General features: G+C 39.4%; 2 protein-coding genes across 2 annotated transcripts; both read left to right on the forward strand.

Annotated features, from left to right (window-relative positions):
- The first annotated feature begins 1,423 nt into the window (after positions 1-1,423).
- Positions 1,424-5,555, forward strand: LOC111568969 (taste receptor type 1 member 1-like). Its single transcript, XM_023270876.2, has 6 exons — positions 1,424-1,645; positions 1,958-2,273; positions 2,411-3,136; positions 3,528-3,734; positions 4,073-4,193; positions 4,536-5,555. The coding sequence occupies exons 1-6, from the start codon at positions 1,464-1,466 to the stop codon at positions 5,462-5,464; spliced, it is 2,481 nt and encodes an 826-aa protein (XP_023126644.2). The 5' UTR covers positions 1,424-1,463; the 3' UTR covers positions 5,465-5,555.
- A 4,718-nt stretch (positions 5,556-10,273) lies between these two features.
- Positions 10,274-16,031, forward strand: LOC111568971 (taste receptor type 1 member 1-like). The gene is made up of 6 exons (XM_023270877.2): positions 10,274-10,455; positions 10,714-11,011; positions 11,137-11,862; positions 12,735-12,938; positions 13,072-13,192; positions 14,546-16,031. Exons 1-6 carry the CDS (start codon positions 10,274-10,276, stop codon positions 15,472-15,474), a joined length of 2,460 nt encoding a protein of 819 aa, XP_023126645.2. The 3' UTR covers positions 15,475-16,031.
- The last annotated feature ends 6,138 nt before the right edge of the window (positions 16,032-22,169 follow it).

Consider the following 22,169-nt stretch of genomic DNA (forward strand, 5'->3'; position numbering starts at 1 on the left):
GTATAATGATGTATATGACAAATAAAGACTGATCTAGTTCGATTTTTCGTCATATTGCTGAATACCTAAATATAATGGCTGATTCATCTTGTTTATTGACATGTAATCTTCCTTAACAAGGGAGTTACATGCAAATAAATACAGAATTTGATCTATTTTGTAATACGAAAATGTATTTGCTTGTTTGCTAATATTCACATAAACACACAGTCATAACTCTGTTTTGCTCCTTGGACTCTCTCTGTTGTATTTCCTCCATTAAATGGAATACTGTACATGCTATAAAGTAAGATCACATCACCAAACTCAAAGAGGACACTGCTTGTCCTCACTGCTTGAAATGCTTGTTATAATGCTAACAAAGGACAGGTATGATTTTTAACATTTAAACCCTCAGAAATTCTTCTGAAAATGCATCAGAGTAGGTAATTGATTAACTGTATTTCCAATTTAAAAAAAAAAAAAAAAAAAAAGCTGTGGACAAACTGCCCTACCAATAGACTGACCAACAGACCCCCATTGTCATCCCTATAATTTCACACTCCTAGCATAAATAAAAAGATCAGAAAGGCGAATTTTACCAGTGCTATGCTATGGAAAGGCTCCTTTGGCCTAACTTTGGTCCAGTATGAAACACTACAACAACTATTTGACCTACTGAAGATTCCCAGAGGAATTCTGACGGCTCTGGTCACTAACTTTTCCTCGAATGCCACCAGAAAGTCAAAATGTAATTTTCTAGTATGTAGGTTTAAGACTAAATACTTGCAAATATAAAATCCAGCTGTTCTTCCACTGTGTCTGGTGGTAATTTGAAACTATTAGAGATTGTCAGCATAGTAAATAGTATACCTGTTTCACATCAGCAAGCCAACATTTCCATTGTGAGGATGTTAGCAAGCTGATATTAGCACTGAGCTAAAAGTATTATAGATCGAAGGTAAAGCTTAAAAAGATGCCATTGTGGACTAGACTCTTAGTCTTGTCGTTATGTGCCACATTATATCCACTGACAAAACTGACAAAGTAACATTTTTTTCCTGGAAACCAAAGTTAGTCCTTCAAATCTGTGACTGGTATGGAGGAAAGTAAGCCAAAGTATGCCAAATATTGTAGCAAAAGGAAGCTGTCGCCAACATTTTTGTCATTGTCAGTAAGTTTGTCCAAAGGTGAATTTAAAAACTAACCATTTTTCATTTTGGCTAAAGGAAGAAACCTCCACAGGGAGGCATTAAAACCTGCTTACTAATGATTGTTAAACCCTGCATCACACGGAGGCAGTGCTTAGATACTTTTGCATTCTTATTTGTGAATTCCCCTCCAACCATTTCCAGACATGTCATTAATTCCCCTGTGAATGAAAATGATGAGGTTTAACCGTCACCGGTGTCTCACAACTTTGTAAAAGCAGTGGCAAATTCCTTCTAGTGTTCACACCAGATTGGTAAACACTAATTGGAAAAATGAAATTTGTTCTTTCTTCCCTCTGTCTGCTGGGATCTCTTCTGCATGCCTTGACTCGATGCACTGTCCCGGCCTCAGAGTTTCACCTGGAAGGAGATTATTTGATTGGTGGACTCTTTGATATTCATCCTGCCAGCAGCTCTCTTCGTCATGACAGACCAGAAGCCATCGACTGCTCCAGGTGAGTTTTCTATTTAATCTTGGTGAATGCCTTCTCAAGGTGAAAATGACCCAAACTCAAACCAGTTAATTGCTGTTTTATCAAAGTTTTCATATGTGATGTTAAGTCTGGTTGCTTAGAAACATCTATATCCATATTGTAGTTCCAAGAATGACAGTGCAATTTGAGTTTTTTACAAACAGTAGTGCTGACAGTAAGGAGCCAAAACGTTTGCAAATAAGACGTCCACATGCCACACTCTAACACATTCCAATAAATTACACCAACAGGAACTGAAATGTCATTTCCCTGCCGTTGTGTCTCTGTCTGCAGTCAACCCATCCTCCTCTCAAATTACCGGAGGTTTCAGATAATGAGATTCTCTGTCGAGCAAATCAATAACTCCACCAACCTACTGCCGAATGTATTACTCGGCTACGAGATATTTGACCACTGCTCAGATACGCAGAGCTTCCAAGATGTTTTAAAGCTCATCTCAGTCAGTGGGTTGATTCATCCTTGGGGAGAACCACATCAGCAACAAGCACAAAAGTCCAAAAACTCCACAGTGATAGGAGTGGCGGGTCCGTTTACGAGCACCTTTTGCCTAACAGTGGCCCCACTGTTGATGGCAGATCTCATACCAATGGTAAACCTGACAATAATGTGTTTTAACTGTTTTTTAAACTAATGAATACGAATGTAATTGTTTTATGGTTTTAAATGTGACATTTGAGAATTTATTGTCACTGAAAATGGTTGATTTCTATCTTGCTCCTTTACCAGGTCAGTTATGGAGCCTCTAGTTCTGTTTTTTCATCCAAAATGAAATATCCCTCTTTCCTGCGGACGGTGCACGCCAATCAAGACGTCATAGAAGTGATTGTTAACATCATGCAACACTTCGACTGGCGCTGGGTTGCTTTCCTGAACAGTGATAATGATTTTGGAATTGATGGACTGAATATGTTCATTAAGAGGATTGCGGATACCAATATCTGCCTGGCGTATAACAGAGGCCTCAACGACAACACAAATCACTCTCAAATATTAAAACAGATAGAGGCACAGAATGTAACCGTCATAATAGTTTTTTCTCCACAACTGGAAGCTGAAGCTCTCATTAAGGCAGCGATACGACTGAATGTCACAAACAAGGTGTGGATAGCAGACGAAGGATGGTCCTTAAACAAACGGCTTCCAAAGTTGGAAAGAATCAAAAATATTGGCATTGTCCTCGGGGTGTCTCAGCCAGAGTTCCCAATACCTGGTTTCAATGATTTTATCTATTCCACCAAAAGCCAGCCTCTTGATAGAGATGCAGGAGGACAGGAGTTTTACAGTCAGGTTTGCAACTGCAGTAGCATGAATGCTGAGGATATTCTGGCTGTGGACCCATCGTTCTCTTTTTCTGTTTATTCTGCCACATATGCCATCGCTCATGCCTTGCACAAAACCTTACAATGTGAAGCCGGCAGATGTGATAAAAATATTACGGTGTATCCACATAAGGTAAGTATAGAAGCTGTTTTTGCATTTACATCTTGCTTATTTATGTCTCTGATATCTGCAAATACAAGAACTTCTGAAGGTAGAGATGTGGATCAGGTTTTGTCAACATTGGGGCATGTTCAGTTTAGGGACCAGTGTGCAAACATTTCATCTGGTTTCCATCCAATGTCTAGTTTTTTGATGCCTAGAAATGTGAAAAAAGGATCTTTCAATCAATCTCGGCCAAAAAATAGCTGAAGAGGTGATTCAAATCTATAATCTGATAAACCACACCCAAAATCCTCTACAATCTTTTCCTCAACACTCATGTTTTTAAAAATCAACATCTTCATTATGCACTGAGCAATGGATGCAGATAATGAACGTCTGAACTTTTGTGTTTCCACATCAGGTTCTGGCAGAGCTGAAGAAGTCAAACTTCACACTTTTAGATCAACACATTCGGTTTGATGCGAACGGCGACCCCAGGTTTGGATCCTATGACGTAATTTTATGGAATTACGGTGGTGACGCACAGGTGATCGGCTTTTATAAATTTCACTCATCAGTCAATTTCTACATCAACGACACCAAAATCAAGTGGTTCACAAATGGGGAGGTTAGTATTTTCTTATAATATGTGCAGAATTATGTAATAATACAGTGTTTTCCATATGTGATGATAGAGTAAGGTTTGTTTTGGTTGCGTGCATGTGTACAAGGTTACATTTCAATTATATGTATGTATATCGTATGCACATTGCAAGAGCTATAACAGACTAAAAGCACAAAATCTTGAATATCTATACTGATAGTTTCTGTTCATGATGGAATTTGTCCATTAGTATGGTTAAATTTTTAATCTACCAACTACTTTTCTTTTTGTTTTTGCCTCCACCCTGTACAGAACTCCTTTGCGTCACTTACATTGCATTTGTTGCTGAATGTCTTGTACAGGTGCCTACTTCAGTATGTTCCCCAGAATGTCCTACAGGATATGCAAGAAAGCAAGTTCCAAGCCACAAATGTTGCTTCACTTGTATAATCTGTCCAAATAGAACTTACATCAACATCACAGGTAAACTATTGCACAGAAGGAAAGGGACGGAGAGATACAGCGTCCATTTCCACTTTGATCAATGGACATGCCAAAAAGCCCAGAGCTTAAGAAGTAAACAATGACCATAAAATAACCTGTTGTTTGATGTATTAATACCATTGTCTTCAACTGCACATCAGAATAGTCACTGTCATCATCCAATACTAGCACTGCTGCTGAAATGACCAGTTGGATAGTCACTACTGTTAAAAATAGCAAATTGAAATTAACAAACATGTCTTTATAGCACCTACAATATAAAAGCATCGATCTTTGTTCATTATTTTTGTTGTCTGTCTGTCCATCTCTCATGTACAACAGAGGATCCCTACAGCTGCATCAGCTGCAAGGACACAGAATGGTCTGCAGAGGGAAGTACATCCTGCAACCAGCGGCTGGTGGAGTTCATCCCATTTACAGACAGCGGGGCCATACTGATCATGTTGGGGGCCGGGGCCTTGGTGGGCCTCACTCTAGCTGTGTCTGTCCTCTTTGCTGTTAACTACAACACGCCTGTTGTCAGATCTGCTGGGGGACCCATGTGCTTCCTGATTTTAGGCTGCCTCAGTCTGTGCAGCATCAGTGTTTTCTTTTACTTTGGCCAGCCATCAGTTTCTTCTTGTGTCTTGAGGTTTCTGCCATTTTTCTTGTTCTACACTGTTTGTCTGGCATGTTTTGTCGTGCGCTCCTTTCAGATTGTTTGCATTTTCAAAATCGCCGCCAAGTTCCCCAAACTCCACAGCTGGTGGATAAAGTATCACATCCAGTGGCTGGTCATCACTGCAGCGTTTGTCACTCAGGCTCTTGTATTCGTTATTGGCTATTCTTCTGCACCTCCAAAGCCTTACAATGAGACAGTGTGGTACCCACGAGAAATCATACTCAGCTGTGACATCGATCTAATTGCAACATCTGGTTCTATAGTCTTACTGTCATCATTATGCTCCCTTTGCTTTATTTTCTCCTACATGGGAAAAGACCTGCCAAAAAACTACAATGAGGCCAAATCAATCACCTTCTGCCTCCTGCTGCTGATCCTCACATGGATCATCTTTGCCACTGAGTACATGCTTTATCGTGGTAAATACATCCACACTATTAACGCCCTGGCTGTACTCTCCAGTCTCTACTCCTTTCTGTTGTGGTATTTTTTCCCAAAATGTTACATCATTATTTTTCAGCCACATAAAAATACACAGCAGTACTTCCAAGATCTCATTCAGAACTACACCAAAACTATCAGTCAGTAGCTGCAGCCACCAAACATGTTAAAGAGTAGCTGATTTTAGTTCTAGTTCTTGTTCTAGTTTGATGCACATGTAAATCTGTCAAAACTAAAGTGTTTGTTTATTTTCATTAGATATATTTTTTTAAAAGATGAAACAAGAAACCTTCCAACAAGAGACACGTGTTCTACATTTTCAGAAATGTTGCTGACATCTTGTGTTATATTGTGTTTACAGCCTCCCTGCATTAAATGATAAAGTCCTGTGCAAATGCATATATCCATGTGTACATTTCACGAAGTTACATAACAGTATGAATGACTCAATAAAAATATGCAGGTTGATGTGTATATTTTTCTCAACTTTTTTTTGAAATTGCAGTGACACTGATCTCACCACATGACCACCAGATATGGTAGGCTATACTTGCATGGCTTAAGTATACCTAAACATCAATATTTAACTTTATTTAGTAGAGCTAACTGTAGAATTCCTGAGGGTAAACCTATAGGGTTTGTCGGCCTGGGATAGACAAATTTGATCAACTATACAGTCCACATTTAATTCATATTAACATTATGCATTGTAGCAATAAATAAAACATCAAGGCTCCATTTAGTTTCCACTTTCAAAATATAAAGTGATAATAAACTTCCTTAAATCAACAAAATGTGTTTTACATGGGTAATTTTCTCTCTGTATAGTTGGTAAAATACACTGTAAAAGGAGCAGCAAGAGTGCTAGAAAAAAAACAAAACATGAATAAACAGTGGTTTCTGTAAACATTTAAGAACTACAAAAAAAATCTTTAAAATAATTAGATATTTAGCTGATTTAAATACATAGTAAATAGTGTAATCTTGTGGTCAAACAAACATGAACAAATTCCTATTTGTAAAAATATAGATTTTTGATATGGGCGTTGTTGCCACTTTGACTGTTTCTTTTACACTTAACTATGAAATGAAAATCTTTTTCTGTGATTTCACTAGTCTTTATCTGTAATTTAGCAAAACTGGGAAAATTTGTTTAAGAAGTTACAGTTGCAAACATTCATTTCCTCAAGTACAGGTTTATTTGGCCTCAGCTCTAGACGGACTGGAACTAAATTCTAGGACAGGAGCTGAACTCTGGGTGACAGGCAGCAGTCAGGGGTTGAGATATTCAGAAGACAGTGACTGATTGTCTCCGTGTTGGAGTTAGAAAATGAGAAGGCGATAAGGTCGGCAAATGTGGAGAAACCTCGAGCAAGTGACTGGGAGCCTGATCCGAACCTGATCTGTGCTTTATGATTGGACTTTTGGTCTATGAATGAACTGAAGTGGAGCCAGTTGAGGCAGGTTGGCCACATTAAAATCACCCCTGGGCACATTTCTTTTTGTAGGAGACACCGGGGAGAGGTTATTTATCTTTTAAAGTGCCTTAAGATGCCCCAGGAAGAGCTGGAAGACAAATTAGGAGGAGAGACTTATGAACTGCCTTGCTCATTTGGAAACATCACAGCCTTGGCCTGGATTAATGGTAGACATTAGACAAGTGGAAACTAACCACTAAATCTGCAAAGTATATTTAATCATAGCATTTACTAATAAAATGTCACAGTAACAGCCACACTATAACTTATCCAGTAATTCATCTTAGAGTATAAAAGTGCAGACACATCTGATAGCAAATTGTTCTTTAAATAGATCGTATTTTTGGTGGTACTGTGGCGTTTCAGTGAGGATGTTTGGCCTTAATGCCGAGTCATAGTTTAAGCTCATATTTGATTCACCTCTGTTCTTAACTCCACTCTCCCTTCCTGCCAAGCAGAGCGAGGACTTCCGCCCTTCCACCAGGTGGTTACCTGAATTCAAATTTAACTGACAGTCCAGGCCATTTGTCACTTTCCTCTACTGTGTGATTGCAAATTTTTCTCTTTCAAATGACTTGCGTGGCTCAATGGTAAATTGAGCAGGGATGATTTAATAGGTGGTCTGTCAGTTTAACCAGTAACACAGGGTTGAACTCATTTGTGTGTTTGCTTGTGACTTTTTCCGGTTTCATGTCATACATACTTGCTCAACATACTTTGTGAGATCATACTTTACGTATGTTTCTTCTAGAGGGTCTTTCAGGTAATAAGCATTCACCTTAACCGCAAGAGTTGCTGGTTAACATTATTCAAGCAAAGTACCAATAAATGAACAAGCATCATGCATGAAATTACAATTGTTTGATGAAGAAAGAAATCTCATTGATTAATTAAATTGGTTGTGGGAGTTGGTGAAAATTTAAAAACAAATGGAGTTGCAGAGGACAATTTGTTGGATTTTTTAAAGCTGGTGTTGTGGCACATTCTAGTATCAATTAAAAACATCTTGGAGGTTAGAGTGCTGCTATGTTGCTGCATGAGTGCAGAAAGGAGATAACATTCATAGATGGAATGGAAAAATGGCTCCCAGTCTCAAGAGCCTTTGCAAGAGAGGAATCTTCTAACAAGACAACAATCACAAACACACTACACAATTTTTTCCACAGCCAGAAAACACAACATGGGGCTGCTGTCCCAGTTGGCCCAAAACCCACAGGACTAGAAATTGTAGTTGGGTGTTATGCACACCGGGCAGCTGACAGGAGCTGGCACCTTGGTGTGCTGAGCTCTGGTGGCGTAGACTGGTTGTGGAAAGGTGGAATGTCACCTCACTGGTGGGCAGGGAACCCAAACTGGTGTGGGAGGTGAATTGGTACCAACTAGATATGGTTGGGCTCATCTCCATGCACAGCAAGGGTTCTGGAAATACTCACTATCCCCTGGCTGAAAACTGCATTGTTGCAGTTCTCCCTGGAAACCAAGAGCCTCTCTGCAACTGTGTGTTGCAGACTCTGACTGCTGTTTGTGCTTATGTACCCAACAGCAGCTCAGAGTACTCAGTCTTCTTGGAGTGTCAGGGTAGTGTCCTAGAAAAGATGCCATCTAGGACACCAAAATTCTACTGAGGGACTTCAACGCACTGATGGAGAAACCTGGAGGGGGGCGAATGGGAGGAACAGCCGGCCTGATCTGAGCCCAAGGGGTGTTCTGTTATTAGACTCCTGTGCTAGTCATGGATTGGCTATAACAAACACTGTGTTTGAGTGTAAGGTGGCTCATAAGTGTACTTGGTACCAGAACACCTTAGTCCAAAGGTCGATGTGTCATCAGACTTGTAGCCGTGTGTCTCGGACACTTGGGAGAGCTGTCAAATGATCACCAACTGGTGGTGAGTTGGATCTGACAGTGGAGAAAGCTGCCGGACAGATCTGGTAAACCCAAACATGGAGTGAAAGTTAACTGGGAACATCTAGCAGAGCCTCATGTCCATGTGGTCTTCAACTCCCACCGCCAGAAGAGTTTCTTCATCATACTAGGGGAGGTTTGAGACATGGAAACTCAGTGGGCCATGTTCAAAGTCTCCATTGCAGAAGCGGTTGTTAGGAGATGCAACCAGAAAGTCACCGGTGTCTGTTGTGGTGGCAATGTAAAAACCCACTGGTGGATATTGGCAGTTAAGGAGGACATTAGGCAGAAGAAGGAGGTTTTTCGGGCATGGTTGGCTTGTGTCTCCTGAAGCAGCAGACAGATACCAGTTAGCAAAAAGGCTCCAGCTTTAGAAGCAAAAACTTGAGTGTGAGAGGCTAAGAAGAAGGACTTGGGGTTGGCCTCAAGGAATACTGTTAACCCTTTTGACTCCACAGGAAGGGAAGGCAGGGTTCGGCCCAAGCGGTGTACAGCTCAGGGGGAGAATTAGTGACACGAATGACCCAGACTGAGGACATTTTCAAGCAGTGGAAGAGCCCTTTGAGGATCTCTTTAACCCGATTAACATGTACTCTGCTGAGAAGCCTGAAGGCTTGGAGGAGTCTTCATCCAAATCCATGGTAGAGGTTACCAAGGTAGTTAAGAAACTCCTCGGTGGTAAAGTGCAAGGTGTGGACAAGATTCACACTGAGATGCTGAAGACCCTGGACATGGCTGGACTGTCTTGGCTGAGACTCTTCAGTGTGTCACGGGCATCGGGTGCAGTGCCTGTGGAGTGGCAGACAGCTGCGGTGGTTCTCATTTTGAAAAAAGGGGACCTGGGGTGTGCTCCAGTTATTGGGGTATCACACCACTCAGCCCCCCCAGGAAAAATTACTCCATAGTGCTGAAAGTGAGGATCCAACCAACTGCTGAACTTCAGATTCAGGAGGAGCAATGTGGATTCCGTCCTGGCCGTGGAACAGTGAACCAGCTCTTTACACTTGCAGAGCTGCTGAGGGGGTCATGGCAGTTCGACCAGCCAGTCCACATGTGTTTTGTAGATTTGGAAATCGCTTACAGCCATGTTCCTTGAGGGGTCCTGTGGGGGGTACCATGTGAGTAAGGGGTACCAGGCATGCTGCTACAAGTCATTCGCTCCCAATACAACCAAAGTGTAGAGTTGATGTTTTGTGTTATTTTTTCTCATGCTTGAGTCAAGACCCTGTCGGCACCATGATATATGCATTCTCATATTAGTCACAGATTGGATTAAAAAATAAAGTAAATGTGTAATATAGAAGGAAGAGGCTCTATGTTGTTTAGAGTGACTGAGTAATTTACTCAAGCTGGATGTGTTAAGTTTGCTTACTCATGGTGATTGTTGTTGCAGCTGCACTTTAGGTGCGTTTGCATACTGATTTGTGAAAACTCTTCCAACCATTTACAGGTATACATTTATCACACCTCATGCATGGAAAAAAAAATGAGGCTTGACCGTCACCAGTGTGTCAACTTACTAAAGGCAAATCCCATTAGAGTTCACAACAGACTGGTAGCAGGGAGCTACAACAATGAAACACTTTCTAGCTTCTCTATGTCTGATTGGATCTCTTCTACATTCCTTGACACGCTGCACTGCCGCAACCTCGGAATTTCAACTGGAAGGAGACTACTGGATTGGTGGACTTTTTGATATCCATCATGTCAGTAGACTTGCTTGTCAGGCCAGACCAGAAGCCATTGACTGCTCCAGGTGAGTTTTCTAATAAATTTTTCCCAAAGAAAGCACAATAAATTGCTTAGTAGAAAAAAAATCCATTTTGTTTATTGCCATGTGATTAAATTTGCTGTTGAAAATTCAGTCTGGCCTCAGTCTTCATTTGTTAGAATCTTCTGTTGTAACTTCCATATCTGTGCAGTGCTGTTTTAGCCTTTACAAATGATAATGCATGAAACACTGAGACAAAACTACTGCACTAAGAGTACCTATTTCCTGTCTTCTCATCCTCAGTCAACCCTTCAGCCTCTCAAATTATCGAAAGTTTCAGCTGATGAGATTCGCTGTAGAGCAAATCAATAACTCCACCAACCTACTGCCGAATGTGTCCCTCGGCTATGACATATTTGACCACTGCTCAGATACGCAGAGTTTCCCAGGCATTTTGAAACTCATCTCAGTCAAAAACTTGATCCAACCTTGGGGTGAGAATCACAACAATCTGTCCAAAATGATAGCAGTGGTTGGTCCTTTTACAAGCACCCATGCCCTGACCGTCGCCCCGCTCTTCATGGCAGATCTCATTCCAATGGCAAGTTTTTTCACTTATAAGATCATAAAAACAGTCAAATAGAATATATTTTATTGTCACTTGACACCATTATTATTGTGTAGCATCAGAAAAAATTCTAAATTTGTCTGTTGTTGTTTCAACAGGTCAACTATGGATCCACTAGTTCTGTTTTTTCAAAAAAGATGAAATACCCTTCCTTCATGCGGACAGTGTTCCCCAATCAAGATGTCACAGAAGTGATTGTTAGCTTGATGCAACACTTCAAGTGGCGCTGGGTTGCTTTCCTATACAGTGATAATGATTTTGGAACTGACGGACTGGAATTGTTCATTAAGAAGATTAAGAACACTAAGATCTGCCTGGCATTCTCCAAAGGCCTTAATGACAACACAAATTACTCCCTAATGTTCAAACAGATAGAGGCACAGCAGATACATGTATTTATTGTTTTTTCTGAAGAACTGGTTGCTGAACCTCTCATCAAGGCAGCGATACAACTGAGTATCACCAACAAGGTGTGGATAGCAGGGGAAAGCTGGTCTTTAAGTAAAAGGCTTCTCCATATAGAAGGAATCAAAAATATTGGAACTATTCTTGGGGTATCTCAGCCTGTGGTAACAATACCTGGTTTTAGCGACTTCATCTTTTCTACCAAGACCCAGAGGCATTGGGAAGACGTGGAGAAAAGTATGTTTTGCAATCAGGAGTGCAACTGCAGTCATTTGAAGGCTGACGATATCCTGACTGAGAACCCAACTTTCTCGTTTCCTATTTATTCTGCCATATATGCCGTCGCTCATGCCTTACACAACACATTAAAATGTGGAGACGGCAAATGTAAGAAAAATATGACAGTGTACCCACATAAGGTAAGTACTGAGGGTGGAGAGAGTAGGCCAGTCTGTATTTACATTTGCAATATAGACTTTACTGTATTTATAAGTGGCATGTTCAGCAAAGAAAATCTAAAAAAGTACCTGAGTATAGTTCAGGGGTGTCAAACTCATTCTAGTTCAGGGACCACATTCAGTCCAGTTTGATCTCCAGTGACCATAAATAACCACAACTACTAATTCTTCCCTTGTTTTAGTGCAAAAAAGTAAGTTCTGAAAATGTTCACATTTAATGAATTATCTTTTTACAAAACATCATGAGCAACCTGAAATTAAACAAAGGAACAAAACATTTAATCACAGGTATCTGGAACTGAACGATATAGTATTCTACTTTATGATCAAAATGACAAAAGTCAGACAAAAAAAAAATCAACAAAAACAAGACAAAACATTACAAAAATGAGACAAAAAACAACAAAAGAACAGTGAACAATCTAGTATTTTACTTTCCGATCAAAACAACTTGTCATGCCCTAGAAATTATTTTAAATTCACAGTTTTACAAATTTACAGTTTGCAGTTAATAAAATGTAATATTTACACTTTACAAAGCTGTCTCGGATTGGACCCTGTGGAGGGCCGCCATTGGCCTGCAGGCCGCATGTTTGACACCCCTGGTATAGTTTGATTTTACTCAAATATGAGCCCACACACGAGTCAACATATTTCTGGGATCAGCAGTACATTTGTTGATCTACTACACCGGTGCACTTAGATTTCAGACACTGCACTTGCATCAAAATCAAGAAATTTCAAAGAATGTGCATCTGTTTCATCAACACATGACATTTTCATGTTGAACACAAAGCAGTAATGGTCATGTAAATTTGATGTGCCTGTGACAGGTTCTGGCGGAGCTGAAGAGGTCAAACTTTACACTTTTAAACCGGAGCATTCAGTTTGATGAGAACGGCGACATCAAGTTTGGACTCTACTCCATAGTGTTCTGGAACCACCGTGGTGGCGTGCAGGAGATCGGCTTCTATAAGTTCCACCCGTTGCATTTCTTTATCAACGACAGCGAAATCAAGTGGTTCACTAATGGAGGAGTAAGTAGTTACCATATTTTGTTTCGTTTACCTCTTCTACAAGGAAGAGTGGCCTAATTACTGCAACTTCTGTCTGTTCTGTCTCTGACCCTCACAGCATGATATATTTTTGCTAAATAAATGTTTTGCCCAGGTGCCGACTTCACTGTGTTCCCCAGAATGTTCTGTAGGATACGTAAAAAAGCAAAATGGAATCCACCAATGCTGCTTCACCTGTGAAATCTGTCCAAATGGAACTTACATCAACAGCACAGGTACATCGTTACATATGAGATAAAGAAAATAAATAAAACATTGCTTCCATTCTTGCTTTAACATGAGCTAATTGCAGATGGTAAGTTAATCTAGAGCAGGGGTGTCAAACTCATCTTAGTTCAGGTTCCACATTCAGTCCAATTTAATCTCCAGTGGACCAGATCAGTAAAATCACAACATAATAACCTATAAATAACCACAACTCCTAATGTTTCCCCTTGTTTTAGTGCAAAAAATGTACATTTTGGAACTGTTCACATTTAATGAACTATCTTTTTACAAAACATCATGAACAACCTGAAATTTCTGAAGAAAAATAAGTAAAATTTCAATAACATCATTCCTCAGTTTATCATTTCCACATTACAACTTCCAAATCACAGTGTCCACAAAGGAACACAACATTTAGTCACAGCTATCTGGAACTGAATGATATAATATTTTACTTAATGATCGACAAAAGACAAAAGTCAAACCAAAAAAAAATACAAAAGAACAATAAAAATAAGACAAAACATTACAAAAATGAGACAAAAAATGAGACAAGCGGCACGAAACGAAACAAAAAAGAGACAAAAAATTAGACAAAAAAGTTAAAGTGACTAAAAAAATTGGACGAATGACACAAGCGAGACCAAAAAAACCTACAAAATGACACAAACGATTCACAAAACAACAAATAAAGTTAAACCCAACATGACAAAAATAAGACAAAAAGCACAAGCAAGACAAAAAGGAAACACAAAATGACAAAAACATGAGACAAACGACAAAATTGAGACAAAAAAGACCAAAAACAACAAAAACAAGGCAAAATATTACAAAAAGGAGGCAAAAAACAACAAAAGAACAATAAACAATCTAATATTTTACTCTATGATCAAAACAACTCGTCATGGTCCAGAAATTATTTTAAATTTATAGTTTTACAAATTCACAATTTGCAATTAATGTCTTCTCTGTGATTTTTACACTTTACAGAGTCGTCACGCGGGCTGGATTGGACTCTCTTGAGGGCCGGTTTTGGCCCGTGGGCCACATATTTGACACCCCTGATCTAGAGAATAATGAATGATGGACGGCAGTGTGATTAATTGTGCCTCCAGGCTTTAACAGAAAAATCAACCAGTTTCTTGCTAATATTCTATAGACTCTACAGAATCTATAGATTCTATATTCTATAGAATATAGGCTTATTACTGCCACGTCTGCAATAGTGATTGCAATAAAGACACAAAAGCTAATTTTACAAGAAAATCTACGACCACAGATTGCAAACACTGCTTCCTCTCTACACAGAAAAGATCTTTCAGAAATGAACCTTAACGTATTCCATCTCTCATGTACAACAGAGGATCCCTACAGCTGCATCAGCTGCAAGGACACAGAATGGTCTGCAGAGGGAAGTACATCCTGCAACCAGCGGCTGGTGGAGTTCATCCCATTTACAGACAGCGGGGCCATACTGATCATGTTGGGGGCCGGGGCCTTGGTGGGCCTCACTCTAGCTGTGTCTGTCCTCTTTGCTGTTAACTACAACACGCCTGTTGTCAGATCTGCTGGGGGACCCATGTGCTTCCTGATTTTAGGCTGCCTCAGTCTGTGCAGCATCAGTGTTTTCTTTTACTTTGGCCAGCCATCAGTTTCTTCTTGTGTCTTGAGGTTTCTGCCATTTTTCTTGTTCTACACTGTTTGTCTGGCATGTTTTGTGGTGCGCTCCTTTCAGATTGTTTGCATTTTCAAAATAGCCGCCAAGTTCCCCAGAATCCAGACTTGCTGGATGAAGTATCATGGACAGTGGCTGGTCATCACTGTAGCGTTTACAACTCAGGCTCTCTTCTTTCTGACTGGCTTTTCTACTGGACCTCCAAAGCCTTACAATGAGACAGTGTGGTACCCAGAAAAAATTATACTCAGCTGTGAAATCAGCGTTATAGCAACATATGGTACTATAGTCTTACTGTCAGCATTGAGCTCCCTTTGCTTTATTTTCTCCTACATGGGAAAAGACCTGCCAAAAAACTACAACGAGGCCAAAGCAATCACCTTCTGCCTCCTGCTGCTGATCCTCACATGGATCATCTTTGCCACTGTTTACATGCTTTATCGTGGTAAATACATCCACACTATTAACGCCCTGGCTGTACTCTCCAGTCTCTACTCCTTTCTGTTGTGGTATTTTTTCCCAAAATGCTACATTATTATATTTCAGCCACATAAAAATACACAGCAGTACTTCCAAGATCTCATTCAGAACTACACCAAAACTATCAGCCAGTAGCTGCATCCACTAAACATGCTTCTCTATGTGACGTATATCATAACATACATTTATCACATTAACTCTCTGTACCTGAGTACATAGCAGTTTATACTACCTGTTAATGCACTAAAAGATTATTGACTAATTTACTTTCACATTTGCAATGACAATAAAAAAAGTTATATTCTCTTCTATCTGCTGATGCTCTGAATACTTCTGAACAATTTTGCTTTTTAAAATACCTAACATTAAACAGATGTCTCATTGCCCTTTTACATTTGACTGTTTAATTTGACAAATGTATTTTGGAATGGACTCTAAAGAAAAAACGTTTTTGAAGTGATCGGTGGCAACATGTTCCTAAAGATGTCTGATATCTGCAGCTGTAAATGTAGAAATAGTCCAGATTAAATAAGCTGTATTTGTTTCTTCTGCTAATTTATGCAGATTGCATTAAAATGTGAATGTGTAGTCACTGTAGCATTTTTAGTCACATTTAAGTCAACTATTTATCTTATGCAGCTTTATGTCTCTTCTTGCCAGACTTTTCTTTCTGTGCTATTCAAGCAGTGAAATCATCCAAATTGAAAATAAACTCTGTATTAATTATCAAAAATATCTGCCATTCTTTGAAGTCTTTGAAAGCTTTTATTTGTAGTAATATGTGACATGTAGACAACAGAAGCAGAATTAAGTTACATTCCAAATATGTTAATTTTCATCTCAGATGCTGCAACATCAAACTCACCACATGGTGGCGCCACTTGACAGTGATGCTTCCTACAGACCAGACAGCATCAGAATCAGAACTTTCTTTTCCTCTAATGTCAGGACACAAAACCAAAGCCTGACGAACAGATTTTTCCCCTTCAGTACTAACTTTAAGCCTCATTCTGCTTGTGGATATTTTCCTTTATATAAAAATGAGATCGACTGAAATATTATGTTGAAACTAGTATTTATGCAACAAGTGAATCTTCTGTAGTGATTTTAGAGTAACAGTGGGTGAATGCAGATTACCTAATGCAGATTAACTGTGTTTATATATAAATGCAAAACTTAATATGACACCAATTAATGGTGTTTTGGTTGTTTTTCCTTTGTCAGTTTATTTCTGTCCTGGTATCCTATTATTGCATGATTCTCTAAGAGTCTATGGTCTCACTTTGTAAAAGAAACAAATGACTATTTCTAAAAACACACGTTTTGTGTGGATATTATAAATATTTTGGGCCTGTGTTTTCCATTCAGCAACAAAATTATTTACAATTTATTCAATGTAATGTTGATTGTTATTATTTATTCATATTTTACAAGTTATTATTTGTCATTTAACAAAACATTGAACATCTATGCAATAACACTTTTAAAAAAAAAGCAAATCAAGATATTTTTTTTCTGATTCACTGTACTATAATTTACCTGTCCAATGTTTTAAATGAAAAAGACATTTTCAAAAATATTTTTGCAGTAGACATCATTTACAGCTTAGGCCTGTTTTTTTAAACATGTAAAAGGTTAACATGTAAAACTATAGTAATATTTTTCTTTGATCATACTTGTTATAATCTGTGATTTATTCCTTATTATTTTTGGTTTTGTTTTGACTTTTTTGAGGCCTAAACCTCCCTGACAGTGATAAATGCAGCTGTACGTTTAATTTGAAGGCATGTTAGATCTCTTTTTCAGTGACGTGATCTTAAAGTTGTAGCGGTCTTCTCTTAATGTTTATTTGATCATAGACTAATAAAAACATTTTCTGTTTCGGATTCAGTCCTTCAGTTATTTGTATATTTCTTTATATCGGATGCAACCTGCTTTAACCAACACTGTTCTCACTCAGTGCCTCCATCCTGCCATCCCATAATAAGTTCATCTGTGACTTTACTGTTCATTTGCTCCACTTCTGTTTAAACTTCCTCTGAGATGAACCCCAGGACCTCTGGATGACAAGTTTACTTCGTGCTGTCAGTTTGGCTCCAGACGCACGAGTTACAGAGAGAACAGCTGACCTGAGACTCCATCTGAAGGTTTCACGCCGTGACGCCCCGTGGGTGTGTGGGTGCCCCGCGAAGTGCAACGGAAAGAGCGGTATACCGCAGGGGGTATGCGCCAATTCCAGACGGTAAATTGCCATTTTGTTGCAGCCATTCAGCTTCCTGGCAGGGAAAAGGGGGAGGACGGACCGTGAAACTAGGAACGAATTGGTAAATGGTGCCACTTAGCATGGCATATGGCGCGTTCGGAGAGCTGGACGCTGACACCAACAAATTGACGATTTCATACCAATTTCAGAGTTACTGCCACACACGATGCCACGCGGAACTTCAGCGCGTCGCTGCACGTTTGGCATTTGCCTGATACAGAAAATGAGCCTCATTAAAACCACAGGGAGGTGAGCTGTTTAGAATGTGAACTAATCCAAATATTAAAAACAATCTGTATCTAAATTGTCTAAAATTACACGACAGCAACATTTCTGTAGTTTAGAAATGGCTTCTGGACCCTGATTAGTTTTATTTTAAGGACTTTGTGACTGTGTTTAGGTCAGTCGTGCTATGGAGACACATATTTCTGGTTTACAAAATATGGAGCGAGGAGAATCGGAGGAACGCCCCGTGGCTTTTCACTTGTACCTTTCAATTTTCCACTTTAGTCAGATAAAGGGAGAACCCTGGGAAAAAGCTTGGCCAGCAACTGGTCCATCCTTTTTGTGCCCAAAGCAAAAACAAAACGCACTTTAAATGGAGGCCATTTGCGTTTGGTGGCCATACGGGATTTGCCTTAAAGTTGTCTTCTTTTGAATCTAAAGCCATGCATCCCTCACCAGTTAGGGGGCTTACTTTGAAAGATCTGGCCTCTTATTTCCCCTAAAACTACCTCCATTGGTGCAATTTTAGTATTTTATGATGCATAATTATGTTTAGAATTGCGAGCAAGGATTTTGGAACACTGCGTCTGTGGGAATAAGAAATTAAACGACTAAATAATTGGATTTCATTCCATCCACTCAGCAAAACCTATTATTTTTTTTAGCAAATATGTTAAAAATTAACTGTAGTGTCTCAGCAGAAAGCCTATCTGGACTCCATAATCAAAACTCCAAACTTAATACTACAATAGAGAAACATTAAAATTACAAAAAAGCAATTATGAAGGAGGACGGTGTTGATTTATCAGGAATGAAATCCAAGAACTGTGGTCACATGACTCCAAAAAAAGCAGGAAAGTTGCCTCTATGTTTCTGATCTCCAAGCAAACGTTCAATATACACGCTGCTCATATGACTGTTGTTTTACGCACGACTCCAGGCTGCGCACTAAAAAGCTGCTTGGTTATTCTCATTCAAATCCGTCTCTAGTCGTCCAGAGTAAATGGCAGATGTTTTGCAATTCAAGGCGCATCAATACCCATGCGCTTTAGTGTTTAACAAAGGAGCTCCTCTTTTGTCCGGCGCTTGTGTCTTTCACTTCAGAGCTCGACAAAAGGCTTCATCCTCCAGCGAGTTATAAAGTTACTTTCCAGTCAGTTCATCTCGGCCCTTGAGAAAACCTTAAGCGATGTTAATGTGCACCTCTGCTCCTTTCATGCGCTAACCCCGGCACACACAGGCAAACAGCGGCCATTGTGCTCCCAAACCAAAGTAAGAAGTCTTTAAATAACCCGGGGACCAGTCTATAGAAATTCATGATGCTTTTTTTTCTATTTGATGTTTGATCAGAGCTTCGCCAACAGGTCCGTCGCGTGGCTTTTCACAAAACCTTCTCAATATTTCTATTTTTTTCCAGTGCACCTGTCCTTGTACCTGCTCTGGTTTCTAAACGTGGCCTTGTTGCGCACAATGAGCGTTTTGGTCACACCAGTGCCGCCTCGGGTCAGAGTGAATGGAAGGCGGTTCATCGATTTGCTCCGCTCACGGTGAGCCAAATTATAGGCCAGTGTGTGCGTTTATCTGAAGAGTTCTGCAAAGGCATGCAGACACGTTACAGCCTGACAACGCACTTAAAATATATGGAGGAAAAAAACTTGATTTTGCACATAAAATATCATGTATACAGACGTATATTCAATTTGGCATTCGATAGATATTTAAAAGCGTAAAATAAGTCTTCAGAATGCAAATGTATTGTTTGTATAATATAATTTTACATGTTGCCAAAACATACGATTCAGTTTTGTCCTCTGAAATCCTCCTAATCCTATAGTTCTGCCTCTGCTGGGCATGAGACTAACCATTGGCTTGCAAATGCATCACTTTCCCTCTTGGAAGAAAGTAGTTTATTGCAGTAATTGCATAATTGCTTCACTAATTGTTGTTAACAAGTTCCCCAATAGTCCAATTATTGCAGCAGCATTGAAGGTTCCCCTCCGGCAGGAATCCATGACAAAGGTCCGATAGGGTTAATGAATGACCCCAGGCTGAAAAGTGAAAGTGGAGCAAAAGGCCCGATTCCTTTTATAAACATACACTTAACTTGTCATTTAATGGCACTTGCATTATTATTTCCATTTGGGACACAAGTTCCTGGCTGGGCTATTCTCATGGATAGGCTAGATGATGGAAGAACGACTCAGAAGAGGAATGAGGGGAACAGTTTTAAAACCCGGCTGCATTCCTTCACTGCAGACCTGGATGGTAATATGTCTGCAGATCTCCCTCCTTCACTCTTTTGATGCCAGAGAGACACTAATTGAAATTATACCGAGTAATCAGCGGTGAAATCTGTGCCCTGTTGGACAGAATAACGAGACATGCGACTGTTGTGATGCCACGACTCCACTCTGAAATCAGCCCTCCACGGGTCTAGTGTTAAAACCCAAGCGTGAAAAACGGAGATAATGTGGCGCCCAGACGGGACAAAGGAGACCAAGAAAGCCCACTTATACCAGAGCAGCCCGGCCAGATTTCATACCGATTAAATGCTTCAGAATATAGCAGCACAACTGTGGCCCTCAATTTTTCGCCTTTTACACAATTAGTGTCTCCTGACACACTGACAACTCCAGGCTTCAGACTCTCTGAATGATCGAGGCTGACATTTAGTTCTTTGAGGCCCATCAATTTACTCTCAGCAATGTTCCTCTGCGGCTTCTAAATCTGCACATTTAAAGCTTTTAAACGAATCAACAGATTGTACAGAACTTTATCTCCACAGCAGAATGAGGAGAAGAGCAGCTCTGTTGGTTGAAAGTGGAGGGAAAAAAGAAAAAATCACTAAAGAACTATGAGAAATTATCGTCTGTTCATCAGACTGAACACAAACATGCTCCTCCTTTATGCAGAAAGAACTGAATCAGAGTAAGAAGACCTGATAGAAGAAAAAATGTCACAGTAATGTCTTTAAAAACCTTTTATGAGATGTAACTAAGTACAGTTACTCAAACACAAACGTCGGTACGGTTATCTGGCAGCTTTAGTTACTTTTCACATTGTGAGTTTTCAGCTTATACAAGTGCAGTTGAATTGATGGTTGATTAATCAATTAGTTGACTGATAGAAAATTAATTGTTTTGGTATTTCAAGTCATTTTTTATGGAAAAACATTAAAAGCGTCAGCTTCTGAAATGTGAAGATGTGGTTAAAAATGAGTACTTCCTTCACCACTAGTCAAAATGCACAGTTGTATTTTATTTGTGCACAATGAGCAACCCTAAATACCTCTGAAGTCAGCTGGAGACACTGAGGGCAATGGACATTTGCTGAAGTATTCATTTCAGGTACTTGTACTTGAATCTTTGCCTTTTGTGCCACTTTGTACTTGGACTAAACTACATTACTTACTTACATTACTGCACTACATTTATCCGACAGCTTTAGTCACTTAAACTTAAGATTTTCCACATTAAGCATTTTCAAGCAACTTTTGACTGCAGGACATTCACTCAAAAATGTATTAAGCATGCATGTTAGGTACTTCTACTTGAACCTTTTCATTTTGTACCACTTTATACTTGGACTTTACTACATTACTTACTTACATGCACATCTAAGCACACTGTCATTTGCACATTTCTGTATCACTGTTGTATATTTTTGTATATTGTGTCAATTTTTATCTTTTTGTATTATCTTTTTATTTTATCTTACCCTCACTTTCTACCTGTCCCTAATATTCTGTGTTGTCTTGTTGTTTACCTCCTTTGTTGAATATCCAGCTGCTGAATTTCCCTCTGGGGGATTAATCAAGTCTGTCTTAGTCTACATTACTGCACTACACTTATCTGTCACTTTAGTCACTTAAAAATTAAGATTTTCCACATAAAGCATACATGTTTTAAGGCCAATCGGGTGTTAAATCAGTTAAAATGATCGGTCAATTAATTAATTAGCTGAGAAAAAAAAATGACAGTTTTTGGTGTTTTAAAGTCATTTTTAAGATAACAACAGTTCAAAGTGTCATGCTTCCAAAATGTGAAGATGTGGTTAAAATTTTAAATACAGGACTTGTATTTGTAACAAAGTATTCTCCTAGTGTGGGATTAATACTCACTCAAGTAGAGTCTCTGAATACTTCCTTCACCACAGGTCAAAATGCACAATCTTACTTCCTTGTTTAGTGCTTATAAATCTTCAGCAAAAACTAAATGCATCCGAGAAGTTAACTGGATACACTGAAGGTGATGGGCATTTGCTCAAGTACTTAAGTATTCATTTTAGGTACTTGTACTTCAATCTTTACCTTTTGTGCCACTTTATACTTGGACTAAACTCC

This window comes from Amphiprion ocellaris, chromosome 8, assembly GCF_022539595.1.
Source record: "Amphiprion ocellaris isolate individual 3 ecotype Okinawa chromosome 8, ASM2253959v1, whole genome shotgun sequence".
In the NCBI taxonomy this organism is placed as follows: domain Eukaryota; kingdom Metazoa; phylum Chordata; class Actinopteri; family Pomacentridae; genus Amphiprion; species Amphiprion ocellaris.